The sequence below is a fragment of the Gigantopelta aegis genome, chromosome 12 (assembly GCF_016097555.1).
Source record: "Gigantopelta aegis isolate Gae_Host chromosome 12, Gae_host_genome, whole genome shotgun sequence".
NCBI lineage: Eukaryota > Metazoa > Mollusca > Gastropoda > Neomphalida > Peltospiridae > Gigantopelta > Gigantopelta aegis.
Genome location: NC_054710.1, coordinates 36,916,666 through 36,933,998, shown reverse-complemented (window position 1 = coordinate 36,933,998; position 17,333 = coordinate 36,916,666). Strand labels below are relative to the sequence as shown.

The following is a 17,333-nucleotide window of genomic DNA, read 5'->3' as shown; positions in this document are numbered from 1 at the left end:
GCCTGAAATAAGATGGATTAATCATTATTTTATATCGATTTAAACCAAACGCAATTTAAAGCTGCTTTTTTTCTCTCTCTTTACTTTTTTTTTTTTTTTGGCTGAAAATGGTAGGAAAGCTTTGAAATGCGGTAGGCGGTAGAACAGTAGGGGCCTAACGTGAAGCGGTAGGGTTGGCAAACTGCCTTGCGCCATAATTATAACGGTTGCTACTCACTTCGTACCATGGCGACGGTCATTTCGTACCATAGTGCATATATTCCATCGGAATTCCCTGTGTGGGATGGTGCGTATCAAAGGGAAAAATATCCGCCCTATCCCCCCTTCCCCTAACCCTAACCCCAACCCTAGCCCTAACCCCAGCCATAACCCCAACCCTAACCCTAACCTTAACCCTGGGCCTAACCCTAACCCTAACCCTGGGCCTAACCCTAACCCTCAACCCTAACTAAAAATAATAATGGAGGGGACCGGGCAGATATTATACCCTGCCACCAATACTTGGACTGCTGGTGCTCCCTTGCACTTGCCAGTGCAGGCGTCCCTTCTTTACACACCCACCACCATCACACACACACACACCTTTTGCCTTGTGCCCAGGACAGGCGTGCGCTACAACAGCTTGCTCTGAATGTGCACGTAAAGTCCTTTTAAGCCTTTAATCGGAATTCTGTCCTGGACGGAGGAACCGGCTCTTGTGCCCAGGACAGGCGTGCGCTACAACATCTTGCTCTGAATGTGCACGTAAAGCCCTATGACCTGACCTGACCTGACCTGACCTGACCTAATTGGAAAGAGTAGCCCATGAAGTGGCGACAGCGGGTTTCCTCTCTCAATAACTGCATGGTCCAACCATATGTCTGACGCCATATAACCGTAAACAAAATGTGACGAGTTCGTCGTTAAATAAAACATGTCTTTCTTTTCATCGGAATTTACCGAATTCAAGCGAACAGGCGTTCGAAGGTTTTCGTATTTGTCCGTAGCATTTTTTCATCACTAGTTGGACTTGTTTGGGTGTTGTTCATATATTAAACAATAACAAACGTAAGTAAAAATCTCTCGATTTTAACCATGTCGGCGGTCGTTACTCAGCCACAGGCCGGGGCGAAGGGTCAGGAGTTCGCTATGATGACCGCACCACCCCCAACAGTCGTCGTTCCAGCCGGTCTCCCTCCGGGTTTGGCGTATCTTGGCGCTATTGAAGAAGTACGGGTACATCAAGAACTGGAACTGATTGAAGGTAAACTGCGTCTAAAAATAGCATCGATCGCGACCGACAGTCGCTTTGATCTAAGGTTTGAGGTGTTGAAATCGGTGTCATTTATTGTGACACGAAACAACATTTGACATGCAGAGGCGTAGACTGGGGGGGGGGGGGTCGGACGAACACCCCCCACACACACACACACCACCCCCACCCCCCGCTGAAGCAAATGGTCCACTTTCAGTACTAAAACATACAGGTTTATAAATATCGAGTTTCTGGTGGTGCAAAAACAAAATAGAAAAAGGTCCACTTGGTTCATATTCGAACCCACCCCCACCCCCAGGTCCAGATCACGCTACGCCCTGACATGTAATACAATATTTTCACAAAATATTATTTTAATGTACTGATAGCCAAATTCAGTTTTCCCTGTGAATCAAAAATTAACTATGCCTGCATGGTGGAGATGGTGGGGGGGGGGGCTATTAAAAGTTCATCTGCAGGGCTCGAATTTAATGGCGGAAACGACGGCAATTACAGTTGCCGTGATATGCATTGCCGTATATCCAGTGTTTGAGATTAAACATTTTGGGCAGTATCCCAGTTGGATACTAACATTTCAAAATCTGGTATCCCACCTGAGAATTTAGTATCCCACTTAAATGAAATTCATAAATAACATTGTAACAAACTTAATTTCACTACAAAATGATGACTTTCATTATTTCAGCAAAAAATAAAAACGCTGGATTAAAAAAACCCCAAAAAAACCAACAATATTATTATATGGTATCCCGGTGGGATACTGGGTTATTGAAATCTGGTATCCAAAATTAAATTCTGGTATCCCCGTGATATCGGGATACCGTTAGTCTCGAACACTGATATCAGGTGTTTTACTTATGCCATGGCATCTTATTATTATTTTTTTTTTTGTTTGTTATAATTTATTTATTTTTATTTTATTTTTTTATCACTGGATAAAAAAATAGTTACAATCTGTTCAAGGGATAATTTATTATTATTAATTTTATGTTTACTTGTTACTATAGTCCTGTTCAATTGTTTAGATCCTAAGCTTTTTGCAAATGTTACGTTTAATTTCTATTCAATCCTTGTTTTCTTCACATTTGCATGAAAACAAACCCAAACCACGACAGCAGGGTTGAAAATTAACATGAAAACCATGGTCGCCAGCAGGGACAGTTGAAGAAAATTCTTACTGGCCCTTCTCAAATTCAACTAGCCCTTCAATTATCACATTGAAATTTAAAGGTACAACCAAAAACAAAATTAGAATGTTCTTTGTTGAATAATAACCATGTCTAATTACATGTGGATTTAATAGCAGCCAGTTGGAGCTCATGTCCACCAATCAAAACCTTACTTGCAGAATCATGCCAGTGATTTGAAAATAATTTAAAAACATTCCGAATTATCCTGAGGGTATACGATATGTCTCATGTGAATTACGAATGCCTTATTTAGACCAGTAGAGCTAATTTTAATCAAATTGCTAACAACTCTGCGTAGTCTCCAATGTCCAGGTAACATTTCATCTGTAAATAATAATTTAAATATTGACCAATCACACTTAGCCTTTTATAACATTATTTGGGAGAATACAAATTCTAAAAATATCGGGCGAGTCTATTTTAGTGGCCGCAGTACAGCGAACCATACTAATACGTACGAGATGGGTTATCAGTCTTCAATTTTACATTAAAAATTATTTATTTATTTATAAAAAAACCCAAACTAAATCAGTGTTCAGTTTTACATTACAAATTATTTATTTTATAAAATAAAACATGTTTTAAGGCATTCGTAATTCACACAAAACATGTTGTATACCCTCAGGATAATTCGGAATGTTTCCAAATTATTTTCAAATCACTGGCATGATTCTGCAAGTAAGGTTTTGATTGGTGGACATGAGCTCCAACTGGCTGCTGTTAGATCCACATGTAATAGTGGAGCTAATTTTAATTAGCTTGGTGTTCACCGTATATAGTCTCAGGGTATGCACTTGGGATTTTTTTTTCACTGGCCAATCAGGCCACTTACAGAAACACTGACTCGCCGTACAACTTTTGAATGGCTCGCGACCGAATTTCATTTTAAAAAAAGAACTTACTTAAATTACACTTTTAAAACATGTTATCATATCATACAAACAATAATAACTACACAAAAGAAGCAAATAGAACTTGTTTTAGTTATATTACAAACTGTAGTAATTAAATTATAATTATTATGTTGTCACGGGACCCACACAATCAAACATCTGGAATGTTTTACCAAGGTTCGGTCTTGGAATGAATAAGGTGCTAAGTTTTATGGCTGTATGACGAGGAATTAAACAAATACTAAGCTGACAGCAATCTATGTTGACATCGTTCGCAGTGACAAATGGGTGTTTGGTATAGTATAGTTATTTGCATTTTGATACATAATTAAATATACGGAAATTTACGGTCATCAGGTGGGCGACATGTGAAAAGGTTTTGACTTGCCCGACGCTATTTTGACTCACCATGGGCAATCGGGCAACTGTAAAGTGCACACCCTGTAGTCTGTTTGCTACAATGAAAACCGATGAATTGGCATGCAACTTCATAATGAATAAAGTTAAAATTCATATAAAAACATGTTCTTAAGTTTTAAACCCATACAAACTCAAATAACATGTTTTGAAAAAAAGAAATACAGTATAAATAAAAAATTTTTTTACAAACTACCGATGTACCATTAAATTATACAGATTAAATCTCGTTTTTAATACAGGGGTGAAAACAAAATGCTAGAACAGCCGAGGTATACAGCTTGACATGCATTGTCTCTGAAGTAAAAAAATAATGCAGTACAAAGAGAATAAAGGTCTGGAGTGGCAGTCCTCTTTATGGGGATGCAAGAGGGGTAAATAATCTTTGTGACGATGCAAGAGGGGGTAAAATCTCCAGTAGAGGATTTTCTTGGGGAGTGGCTGTCCTACAGATGATGCATGCACACGTGGGTTTAATTTGGATATTGTAAATGCTACAGTAGTAGGCTACGTGATGACTATTATAGCTTGTTTCATTTAATCAAGGTTATGGATATTTTGGAATGTGTACCTGTTTTGTCTAACCTTTTTTCAAAACATATACGTAAAATACATGTAACCATTCCATGTACATGCAGTCTATTGCCAATACATTATTAATTTGAATTTTATTTTATAAATTATATATTTACATAGTATTTATGTTGGTGTTTGGAGTGGGGGGGAGGTGTACTTTTGTAATGCGCAAAGCAATTTTATAAACCAAAAAGCTATTGTTCAGAATTTTTCGGGGGTTCCACCACTTGCCCATCCACATGACACGGCCCTGAATGTCCAAAATATGACAACATTGTTTGTACATATCAAGTGGATGGTCAATAACATATTATTTTCGAAGTATAATCTATGATTGCACGTGCTGTTGTAGCATTGTGTAAACCGCATGAAATACAAGTATAGAAGGGTATATAGGTTAACAGAAAATGTATTACTGGAAATTCCATACATTATTGTTATTTGAGTAAAATATGGGTAGATTGAAAATTGCTTCTCCCTACCCATCAAGCATATAATGTGTGATGCATTTATTAACTCGTTGACACTGAAAACAATTTATTCCCATGACAGTCATTATCAGTTACAGTGAGTCCGTCATTATCAAACAACCTATCAGTTGAACAAATATAAACGTGTATTGCTAAACACAGACAATCAATATAAAACCACATAAAATACACCTACATACTAAGCCAGAGGTGGGTGTGAGGTTGGGCAGAGGGCCACGCCTCCACCAATCGTGGGTATATACAATATTCTGGCCACGTGTGTTTGCAATATGTCACAATGAACATCACAAGATTAAGACATCACCCCACCCCCCTCCCCCTCACTAAAAGGGAATGTGGCCTTCAGATGAACACTTGCCTGTGCATTAGTAAATAATAAATATTACAGGGATGCACAAATGTGAAATTGTGATGGTTGCCCAGTGGGCAACCAGTAGCTGAGGTTTGGTTGCCAAACAGAATGTCACATCCTGGCTTAAATCATTGTAAGTTGGCCCTTATACAAGTAAACTAAAAATAAAAATTGCACTATATATTGAATTTAATGTTTATATTTTAATGATATACACTGGCATAGGAAGTGTGTGTGTGTGTGGGGGGGGGGAGGGGGGGGGCAAGGGGGCATGTGCCCCACCCACTTTTCTTGATCCAGTAGCAGCAGTGTGTACCCCCCTCCCCACATTTTGGCACCTTCATATGCCACTAATACATTAGGTTATGTCTCTGTCAATAATAACAAGAAAAACATCACTATTTCTACACTACGCGAGATCATTGTTTATCCACTTCAAAACCCGTACCACGAGGATATTGTCTGGAAAAGGAGCTCCTTAGGAGTGGCTGTCCTCCTATAGACGAGGCACCGGATAGAGATTCATGGAATCAAACACTATTTTGTCAAATACACATTTGACTCTGACTGTGCAGAGATACAGTCTTGGTCATGGATAAAGATTTTGATGTTCAGATTGGAATGCTTAAGGGATGCAGCCAATTATTACAGAGCTGTAGAATTTAGTCAAAATCCAAAACATCAACATCTACTGTAATCAAGAGACCCATGTCGACAGCAAATGAACACAATTCATGAGATTTCTTTCGGGGTTTTTCAGATTTTTTTTTCAGATTTTTATTTTGCTTTCAAAAATATAACTAAATGTTAGCCATAAGATATACTAGTTGTTTCCAAAAATATATGTCTACCATAACTGTCTTTATTGTATTGTGGTGCATCCCTTCCAATTAAGAAAATGTCCACGGCAAAAAAAACATGCCATTGAAAAAATCTGAATAGTTCAAGGCAAAAAAGTGCAGTGGATAACTAAAAACTCTACGACATTGTTCATGGCGTTCTCCACTGCACTGTCAACTGCCGTGGGCAATTGCAGGGGTTGGTGGTGTAAATATCATAATTAGTTTAATTACCATTGCTGAGTTTATTGTTTTGTTGTGTAAATATCATAATTATTTTCATATAATTTAGTTTTTCCATTTCAGTGTTGGTTGGCTGGGAGAAAAACAACCGATACAAAATCTGTAACACCTCGGAACAGCAGTTCATGTATGCAAAAGAAGGTATATTGATTAGGCCGGAAAAAAAAAATTACTTGTTTCCTATTACATGCTGGAAAAATACAGGGTAGGTAGGTAGGAAAAACATTTTATTTTGAAAAATAATTTTATTTATGGTTATTAAATAAAGGTGTTGACTACCGGTATCGAAAATAACCTCTGCATGTATAGAAATGCATTATGCAAACCAACAAGACCATTCATCACAGTGTTTTCCGTAGAAATGAAGTAAGGCATGGTAAAGTGACATTTTGGTGGCATATTTTATGTGCAGTTTTAAATATAAGGGCTTTTTATTTCATTATACAATTTTCAAAAGGACAAAAACCATATGGTCATTTTATTTTCTATATCTATTTCATAACTTAATTAAAAAAAGGAAATATGTAGTACTATTCACATAGGTGTGTTTAAAGGCTTCTTTTTACATGGGCAACTTATACATTTATAAAAGGCAAGGCATTTTGAGGGCATCATGGTGCTAACCTATCTGTGGGAGAATACATACAAAAGACCCCTTGCTGTTTAATAATAGGCAGAAGGTTTACTCTCATACTAACACTGAACTTCTGTACTGGTCCAGGACAGACTTGGTTGAACCTTAATTGGATAGAAACCAGTAAATAAGTTATAACAATTTCTTTTAATGAAATCTGAAAAGAAGGGTTCTATATTTATCTGTCCAACAATAACATTTAAAAAAATTTTTTTATGAATATTATCTTTCCTAGTGTATCTAAGAAATGGTAGTTACCAATTTTATAATTTGCAATGTTAGTTTTATTCTGTATGCATCCAGTATTAAAGTACACACTTGGTTTGAAGCAATCAATTGGTCCAATGAATAGAAATGCAGTACAAATGCTCAGGATGCTCAAACAAATGTTGAAAAGTAAAGTTTGTTTTATTTAACGACGCCACTAGAGCACATTGATTTTTATCTTTAATATCATCGGCTATTGGACGTCAAACACATGGTCATTCTGACACTGTTTTTAGAGGAAACCTGCGAAGTTCCCAGGTGACCACTTACAAAAAATAACGAAACGCATCGAGATCTTACTGACATATTTAATCATTTGATTTGGCAGTAACTCCATCAGTATCGGTAAACATCCCTCCCCTAGTTTATCAGAAGGTCACTAAATTTCTACAAGGCCAGTTTGTCGCTGGAGTAAATCATTAAATATAGTTATTATTATTATTATTATTATTATTATTAATCGGAACACCTCGCTACGCTAGATGTAGAGTAAATCAAAAAAGATCGCATATAATATTCGTGAAAACTATTTTCCGACTCTTCACCCAATATCTCACAAAAGTTACCGAACTTCAATTTGAAGGGAAGTAACTCCATCAATCAATTGTTAGAAAAAAACATTTCGTGGCTAATGGGTAAAAAGAAAGAAAGGGGGCAGTGGGATTAAAAAAAGAAGAAGAAAAAAGTTCAGAGACGAAAAAATAAAGCTTGTGAAAGGTTTGTTAGTAACACAACAGCGGTGTCTTTGGCTTCTAAGAATCCATGAAAATGTTCAAGATCTGGGGAGCCAAGTCCTAGCAGACCTTTGCCAGGAAAAGGCACGAAAAGCCAGAATAAGGATTTCTGTTCGGGATAAATAAAGAAGACTACGTAGCGTATCATTACTGTATGTTGAATGATCAGATAATTTTGGTAGAACCTTGAAAATTATGTCATCAAATTTTGCACTGATCTCCAACATTAAGTGTTTTGTGTTTAGACCCGTTTCTTACAAAATACATGTTCTATATCAGTGAAACTTGGTTTATATGCATGTTCATCTCAGTGCATTTTAAACAGTTCAGAAATTAAATACTAATAAAGAACTACAGTGTAACCCTATGACAAAGACACCCACAGGACCAAGTAGAAAGTCTAGTTTTAAAGAAGTTTAGTTCCGAACTGCTATTTAAAAAGGAATAGTGAAAAACGTCTAGAATTATGACAAATGACAAATTATTCCTTCACTGAATCAGTTTTTGTATGCACCTGGCCTGGTGCTTATAAAACTTTTAGAGTCTATAGAATAGAGACTCTAATAGTCTTAAGACTTTAACGTCATGGCAATGTCATACAAATTGCATACATATGACGTCATTTGAGATTGAGTCTGGTCTCTAAAAGTTTTATAAGCACTGGCTGTAATGCTTAATTCTGTGAAATTCATGTTTTTTTCAGACACGGACTGCTGCACTCGGCAGGTTTGCGGGACGGCGCGACCATTTGTGATGAACATCACGGATAACGACGGTCAGAACCTGATACAGCTTCACCGGCCGTTCCGTTGTCAAGGCAGCATGTTTTGGTGCTGCTGTCTACAGGAGATGGAGATCCATTCGCCGGCTGGGGTTCCCATAGCAACCATCAAGGAAATGTCAGTTGTTACAGTATATATTTTTTTGGAATGCACGAATAAAGTTATTTATCATCCATTAAAGGCTTTTGTAGGAGATATTGCTGGCACTATCGCTTCTTATAATCTTGATTGGTCAAATTTTAATCACATAACAATGTTTTGTTACGTCACTGTTTCTTTCAGCACTAGTGACATCACACCACTGCCGTTCTGCTAGTTAACGAGTCTACCGCTGACATTCAACCCACATTGACATTGTTCACAACTGTCACAAATGAAACGAATGATAATGGATGATAAAAAGAATACCCCCCTCGTGTTTTGTGATATCAAGCCTCGGATTTCATACTTATATCAAATCGTGTTGATAAATTATGATATCACAAGACACTCGGGTAGTATCCTCTGTATAAAAATTTTGGGGGTAAATTTATTGATGTAACACACACACAAATTGTATAAAATTGTGTAGTGTTGCGAAGCCATTTTATACTAAATTTGTGTCTGTTATAGCTGAACATTCGATTGAGTTTGAGATATAATGTTTTGATGTTATCATGTTTGTAGATTAATTAAATTTAGTGTTAATTTTCACGGGTTGAAACTAGGGTCTGTCCTTTCAACTAAACTTAGTGTTAACTTTCACTTTTTGAAACTAGGGTTATGTCCCTTTAACTAAACTTAGTGTTAATTTTCACGGGTTGAAACTAGGGTCTGTCCCTTTAACTAAACTTAGTGTTAATTTTCACGAGTTGAAATTAGAGTTATGTCCCTTTAATTTGGGCTTGTTTGTTTTGGGCACACTTAGTTTGGGCACGCCGTTTATCGCGTCAGATTTGGTGCCCTCTAAAACTGTGGCTGTGTTGTGTGTTTTAGTTGGACGTGTTGGACACCACGCTACAAAGTGTTTGACATGAACGGAACTCCGCTGTTCACCATCCTCGGTGAATGCTGCTACTGCAAATGCTGTTCCGACGTTATTTTCAAGGTATTTGTTTTTTCTCTGTTTATTTTTGTCTCGCCTTTACAAGATGCAATCTTGTCGTGTTTGCCAAATCGTGATGACGTCATCTTTAGTACCAACATTACACTAATGTAGAATATTTCTCACTGAGTAAATATGAAAAATATTTTCCTTGTTATGAGTGACTGCTGGGGTAATAAATAAGTATTATTTTTTCAGATGGCATCAACAAAAGTTTGCGGATGATCGTTTTGTTTTTCATATCCAGATGAACGTAAAAGAAATAACAGACAATACTTCTAAAACTTCATATTTTATTTTTAATTATTTTTGGTCCGTAAACAATAACACACATTAAGACAACTTGCCCATATAAAATGACGTCATCAGATATGACGTTCCCTGACGACATAATTTTTACATTCATCAAGAAACTCCCGTTGCTACGTCTGGACCAATGGGATGACGTTATGTTGTAATGAATGTCACAGAAATTTATTTCTTCTTGATTGTTTTCAGGTTTTCCATGGCGAAGATGAGTCGGTGGAGACTGGACAGATCATCAAACACTGGGGCGGCTGCAGGGAAGTGTTCGGAGGAGCTAACGACTTTTCTCTGCGTTGTGAGTTATTTTCATGGATTCCTAGTATTAATGCTCTACAGTCCTATAGGAGGGGACTATAGGTTTCATCTTCATCCTTCTGTCTGTCTGTCTGTCTGTCTGTCCGTCTGTCTGTCCTACATATTTTCCAGATGGTTTCTGCAGAAGGCTTTGAGATACTGAGCTGACATTTTGTGTATAGCTTTATTGTGTACTGTTACAGATCAAGTTTGACTTTCATGGCGATTTACTCATTTTTGACAGACTTATGGCCCTTGAACTTAGGAGATATGGAAAACAAATTCTGGACTTTGTTTTGCAATACCTGAAAATATTGAGGTGAAAACCGTATTGCGATATATTGCGATCTAAGAAACCGTATTGCAATAAAGTTGATATTATTTAAATTTAATATTTATGGGTGGGGTTTTTTTATAATGAAATCAGAAGGCATAAACTAAGTACATAAATCGAAATATTTGTAATATTGATTCCATCATAGACCTAAATGATTATATAAACCACAACATTTATTAGTAGCATAGACCTAAATGATTATATAAACCACAACATTTATTAGTAGCATAATGTTCTTCTTGGTCATTTTTATTTTTTAACACAATCCTAGAACACCAGTGTGACGGTGCAAACTATTTATAAATTGTCACATTCGGAAATCCTTACTGTCAGGCTTTTCCGTTGCAGCTCACTTGACACAGAAATGTATGTATTGAGTCGCAATGTTTCGGCAGATTGACTGAACCAGAGGTTATTGGCCAAGGTGTTTTGAACGATCGGCCGAAATGTTCCGAGTTCAGGGAAAAACAGTGAAGTGCAATTCTCACTTGTTGGTTTATTTCTTTATTTAAATGAACAATGAATAACAATGTATAAGTTACAAAACATTTATTTGTAATTATCATTAACTGGTTATTTTTATTGGACTTTTAACACATTTTGTTTAGAAGTTGGAACCAAGTAACCAACCTATCACTTCGTATGCCAACAAGTAAGCCGACTACGCTTGACGTGATTGTGACATTTCCTGTCATCACCAATTAATAAAATGATGGGGTTTTTCTTTGTTTATTTGTTTGCCTATTTCAAGTCATATAAGATGCAAAGAAAAAATAGTGTGTAAAAATCGCTATACGCAAAACTGTACCGTGGTTCGTATCGAGCTGATCAATTATAGCGATATACCGTTTTGTGTAGATGGGTAATTTTTTATGAACACGAAATGTATGTGCAATGGTTGATTCATGTATGTAATATTCACTCATTGTGTGTGTCTCGGAGCTTCTAACACTGTTACCAGCAACTGCTCTCATCACTCAGTTCCCCGGTAACAGAATCAGAAACAGGAAATGCATGTGCAATGGTTGATTCATGTATGTAATATTCACTCATTGTGTGTGTCTCGGAGCTTCTAACACTGTTACCAGCAACTGCTCTCATCACTCAGTTCCCCGGTAACAGAATCAGAAACACAAAATGCATGTACAATGGTTGATTCATGTATGTAATATTCACTCATTGTGTGTGTCTCGGAGCTTCTAACACTGTTACCAGCAACTGCTCTCATCACTCAGTTCCCCGGTAACAGAATCAGAAACACGCAATGGGTGTAACAGTATTTCTCCAAATATCCCAACCTGTACATATAGATCTCCCTGTATCGGGTAGTTTTCTACCCGAGTGGCTGGCTCTAGGGGTATTCAGGGAACAGGATCGTATATATTTATATTTACTATAAATCAATGTTAAATTCACTAGAAAGACAACAACACAAGTTTAGTTTCAAATATGTATTATATAATACCAGGTAAGTGTTACAGCACTTACATGGCCTATTAAAACCGGTGTCACACCACCTCTAGGCTGAGCACCACACGTAAACTTAATAACTTGGCAATTAGGGATATAGTTACCCCTCACAGTTAAACATCACCCAACCGTAGAATAATTAATTATTATCCTCAGTCTTCTCTACATCCAATATTCAGAGGACCTACAATTTACCAGGTCATGATACTAGGATTACCAGTTATAACTTATAGATATTATAACTATTAGTAACCTCTGGGTAAGAGATGCCTACAGTTTACTTTAGTTGGTCTGACTACCAGCTGTCCTTCCCACACTAAAACACAGTAAAACAAGAATACACATAATTATAATACTTGAATGCCACACAAAATACCTTTCAGTTACCACAGAGGAGTAAAGTATAGTTACCTATGTCCACTGGACTAGTAAAGTTCGCCCAGCGGACAGCGTTTCCACCGCCTCCTTGTTTGCCACCCGTCCCTATACAGAAAGAACTCCCAGCTTATAACCCCCGTTTCGGTGTTTGGCAGATGGGTCCCATCTTTGGCAGTCCTGTCATTTATGGATGAGTGGCGAAATAATGGCCACCCTACTTCTCTAAAACTATCAAAAATACAGATACCATCTACTAATATGGGGAACCTTCTTGGGTTAATTACTCTATGCAATGGCTTTCGATGATTAAAGTGCTACTCCAATTGTTTCAGACCCCGGTCAAAAGTTAATATGCAAACGGCTGTCTCCATCACAGTGTGGTTTAATAAGTTAGAATAATTAAATTTCCATTACATTCATTACAATTTAACATCATCCCATTGGTTCAGCCGTAGCAACAGGAGTTTGTTCATTTCTTTGTCAGGGAACGTCATACCTAATGACGTCACTTTATAGTGGTACTTTGTCTTACTGAGCGTTATTGTTTAAGAACCGAAAAATAATTCACAATAAAATATGAACCTTTAGTGCTATTATTAGTAAGTATGATTCAAATTAAAATATAAATATTGTCTGTTATTTTCTTTACGTTCATCTGGGTATGAAAAAAAAAGTTCATCTGCAAACTTATGTGAGAATGGCTTTTTTTTTTTCATACTCAGATGAACGTAAAGGAAATAAGAGATAATCGTTAATTGGTATGAGTTTAAAATGTGTTATGCCTTGTAGATACGTGACAGTAGATGACAGACATAGCAGTATTATCATGAAATGCACTTGTGTGTGTGTGTATATATATATATATATATATATATATATATATATATATATATATATACCGGCATGTGGGAAGCACAAATAAAAGATCCCTTGCTGCTAATAGGAAAGAGTAGCCCATGAAGTGGCGACAGCAGGTTTCCTCTCAAAATTTGTGTGGTCCTTAACCATATGTCTGACGCCATATAACCGTAAATAAAATGTGTTGAGTGCGTCGTTAAATAAAACCTTTCTTTCCATATAACTGTAGGCAAAATGTGTCATTAAATAAAACATTCCTTTTTTTCTTTTTACAATATAACATTGTATAATGCACTGCTAAATGTGTAATAAACAGATTCACTTCTCGTTTATTTCAGTCCCATCTGGCATGGATGTTTTGACGAAGGCAATTCTTCTTGGAGCAACATTTCTCATCGACTTCAATTACTTTGAGTACAGCAGGAATTGAGTAATGTTAATCTGCAGTGTTGAAACAATATTCTATAAAAAAAAATTCTGATAATTGTGTAGTGTTAATATGCAGTGTTGAAACAATATTCTAAACAACAAATTCTGGTAATTGTGTAGTGTTAATATACAGTATTGAAACAATATTCTAAACAACATTCTGGTAATTGTGTAGTGTTAATATGCAGTGTTGAAACAATATTCTAAACAACAAATTCTGGTAATTGTGTAGTGTTAATCTAAAGTGTTGAAACAATATTCTATAAAAAAAAAATTTAGATACCACTTCCACTTGAACAAAGCCAATTTTGAAAAGACATAACCAGCCCATTTTCACAAAATTGTTTTTAAACATCAACAAAGGTTACATATTATTGATTAAACCAAAAGGATAGCAAACAACAATAGTTAGTTAGCTTGCACATTACTGCAATTTTCTACTAAATCAATGTGTGTAAACTGCATATTGTTAATATTCGTCAAAAACATTATTTCAGCTGATCCAACAACTTAAGCTTATTAGTTTTTTTGGTTGGTTATTTTTTGTGCTTTTTTTTTGTTTTTTGGAGGGGGTGGGGGGGGGGAGGGAGTATGTGTGCTTAGTTTTGGTTGGGTTTTTGTATACTTTTTTTTGGTAATATTTTTTTTTTAATGAGGTCACTATTTAAAGTTCTATGTTGTTAATATGTTGCTATTGTGTTATGATTTATAGTACATATATACGTTTAAATTAACTGTTCAAAATAGTGCCGGGTAATGTTTATGGTGCTCAGCTGAGATCTGCATATAAAGAATTATTTATTGACAAAGTGACCTTGAGATAAATGCCAATGTGATAGCAAGATTGATTTTATACAGTATGTTGGTTTTTTTATTTTATTTGTTTGTTTGTTTTGTTTGTTTGTTTGTTTGTGTGGGTTTTTTCCACGTATGGCAGACACAATCTGGTTATATACCCTGTACAGTGTCGCTTTTTTCTGCAGTGTTAAGCATAATGTTGATATTTTTATTCCTTTTTATACTGTTCATAATCCATTATGGGTTTCGCGATCCACCATCACTTAACACAAGGCAAACGGATCTGTTTTTACACATTTTAATTAACCAGATACCTTAATATTTTAATTTTATAACCCCCTTTTGGGTGCCTTAAATGTTTTTCGATATTTTATTTATTACAATATCTCTGTATATGAGAATTGGTTGGTAAAAAAAAGTTCAATGCTTCACATTCAGAATTGGCCATGTTAGTTAATTTGACTATATAAAGCAAATTCTTTCATGAACAGTTTTATACTCAGGTGTAAATTAAGCTTTAATTTAACATGAGTGGTGAATGTAAATTCATTTGTATGAAAGAATATGGAATAGAATTCCTACATTACAGTCAAATAACTGACCATCCATAGACCAAAAATATAACTGCTTGGAACCGATGCTTGATATCACTACTGTCGTAATGATAAATCTTGCTACAACTAGAGAAAATCATTATAAAATTTGTTTTCTATTACGGTAATGTCTTTTTGTTTTGGTGGGATACTTAACTTTATTCCAAGCATAAAGCATGTTTGACATGACACATCAGGACTAATGTCAGATGTCGGTCCCAAACGGTGACAGCCAATCATCAGGACTAATGTCAGATATCGGTCCCAAACGGTGACAGCCAATCATCAGGACTAATGTCAGATATCGGTCCCAAACAGTGACAGCCAATCATCAGGGCTAGCTCTGGCACTCACCAAATTCACCGGTTGTGAATTTCAAGAACAGTTGGCAAATTTTATTTTTAATTTGGCAAAATAATTTTATGAAATAACGGATATTTTTGTTTTAAAATAAGTGGATTTCAAGTTTAGTAGATAATTTGGTGAAACTTTCTGTTGACCCAGAGTTAGCCCCAAATCATTAATATGTAGCCGTTATGAAAGTCTGTCCACTTTGTATATTTTATTTATAGATTTCCGTGCACTGTACAATGACGTAGAAACCATTGCCGTAAGCCTTTGCTCAACTTTTCCCCATAATCTATTATGGGTTTCGTAATCCACCATCACTTAACACAAGTCAAACGGATCCGTTTTTACAAATTTTAATCATCCAGATACCTCAATTTTATTTAATTTTAATTTTATAAGCCCCTTTTGGGTGCCTTAAATGTTTTTCAGTATTTTATTTTTTGCAATCTCTCTATATATAGCTTAGAGATTATTTTTAGCATTACGTCTCATCATATATATGTACCAGCATTTGTTTTTTATTGTTATGGTTTATATTTTTAAATATATCATATACATATATATATACTAGTATTAAAATAAATGTAATTGGCGGATCCAAGGTAAAAGCAAGCATGGGTGACATTGCTAAGGCTGTGGTGCTGATAGACAGGGAGAGAGGTGGATAGAAAATTTGAATATGATGCCTATTGTCACATTCATTTTAACTTACTTTCGTGCTTATATCCAATTAAGGTTCAAGCACCCTGTCCTGGGCACACACCTCAGCTATCTGGGCTGTCTGTCCAGGACAGTGGGTTAGTTGTTAGTTGGTTAGTGGTTAGTGAGAGAGAAGAGGGTGTAATGGCCTTACACCTACCCATTGAATCGTTAAAACTCTCTCTAGATTGGAGCCAGTACCCGGCTGCGAACCCTGTACCTACCAGCCTGTAGTCCGATGGTATAACCACTGCACCACTGAGGCCGGAGTATTGTCACAGCAGAGGATAATGCCTATATGAACAAAAAAGAATAAGATTTCATCTTTCTATTAAATGAAGTTATCAAAGTAACAATGTTATAATTCTTTGCATATTAAATAGTTTTATTGACTCTCTTAGTTATTGTAATAGATGTATATTCAGAGGCTTGAAGTAACAAATGTATTAGGGTTTGTGTGCTGTCAATTATATTGTCATTTGTGATGTTACGTCACATTGTTATAAAGTGACGCCATATTGAGGTATGATGTTAAGTTAGTTATTTAAGTTTTAAAAGTAAACTTTTCAAGTGTTGGTCGAACAAATGAGTATTTACAATTTTCCGGACTGTGACAGTGTTACGTCTCAAGGATTACGACCCCAAATTTTTTCTAAGGGGAGGGAAAGGGGGTGCCAGGACTCGTGAGTCTCTCCTTGGATCCATGCCTACAGTTAACCTATAAAACTTCTTATTTGTATTTTACTTTTTGAAATGATACATTTTTTAAACAGTATACATGTATATAACTTCATAATTTAACATGGACTATATATTATATTTTATAATTTACTAGTAATAAATGTGGTGTTGTCAATACTGGTTGATTCTTTCTGTTCATTCATTCACTTCTTCATACATTTAAAATTATTTTTATGCTTGAATCTGATTACGGTTCCTGGGCACTGTTTGTCTATGACAGTGGGTTAATGATTAGATTTTGGTGGTTAGTGAGAAAGAAGTCGGTGTAGCCCAGTGGTAAAGTGCATGCTTGATGCACTGTCGGTCTATGATCGATCCCCAT

General features: G+C 36.0%; 1 protein-coding gene across 1 annotated transcript; it reads left to right on the top strand.

The window, feature by feature from the left end:
* Positions 1 to 959: 959 nt before the first annotated feature.
* On the top strand, positions 960 to 17,131 carry LOC121386227 (phospholipid scramblase 2-like). The gene is made up of 6 exons (XM_041517059.1): positions 960 to 1,243; positions 6,320 to 6,397; positions 8,595 to 8,790; positions 9,649 to 9,760; positions 10,256 to 10,358; positions 13,739 to 17,131. Exons 1-6 carry the CDS (start codon positions 1,075 to 1,077, stop codon positions 13,828 to 13,830), a joined length of 750 nt encoding a protein of 249 aa, XP_041372993.1. The 5' UTR covers positions 960 to 1,074; the 3' UTR covers positions 13,831 to 17,131.
* Positions 17,132 to 17,333: the final 202 nt, after the last annotated feature.

Coding starts and splice junctions, on each gene's coding strand:
- LOC121386227 (XM_041517059.1), top strand. CDS start 1,075: ATGTCGGCGGTCGTTACTCAGCCACAGGCCGGGGCGAAGGGTCAGGAG. Junction 8,791..9,648: donor ATAGCAACCATCAAGGAAAT/GTCAGTTGTTAC, acceptor TGTGTGTTTTAG/TTGGACGTGTTGGACACCAC. Junction 9,761..10,255: donor GTTCCGACGTTATTTTCAAG/GTATTTGTTTTT, acceptor GATTGTTTTCAG/GTTTTCCATGGCGAAGATGA.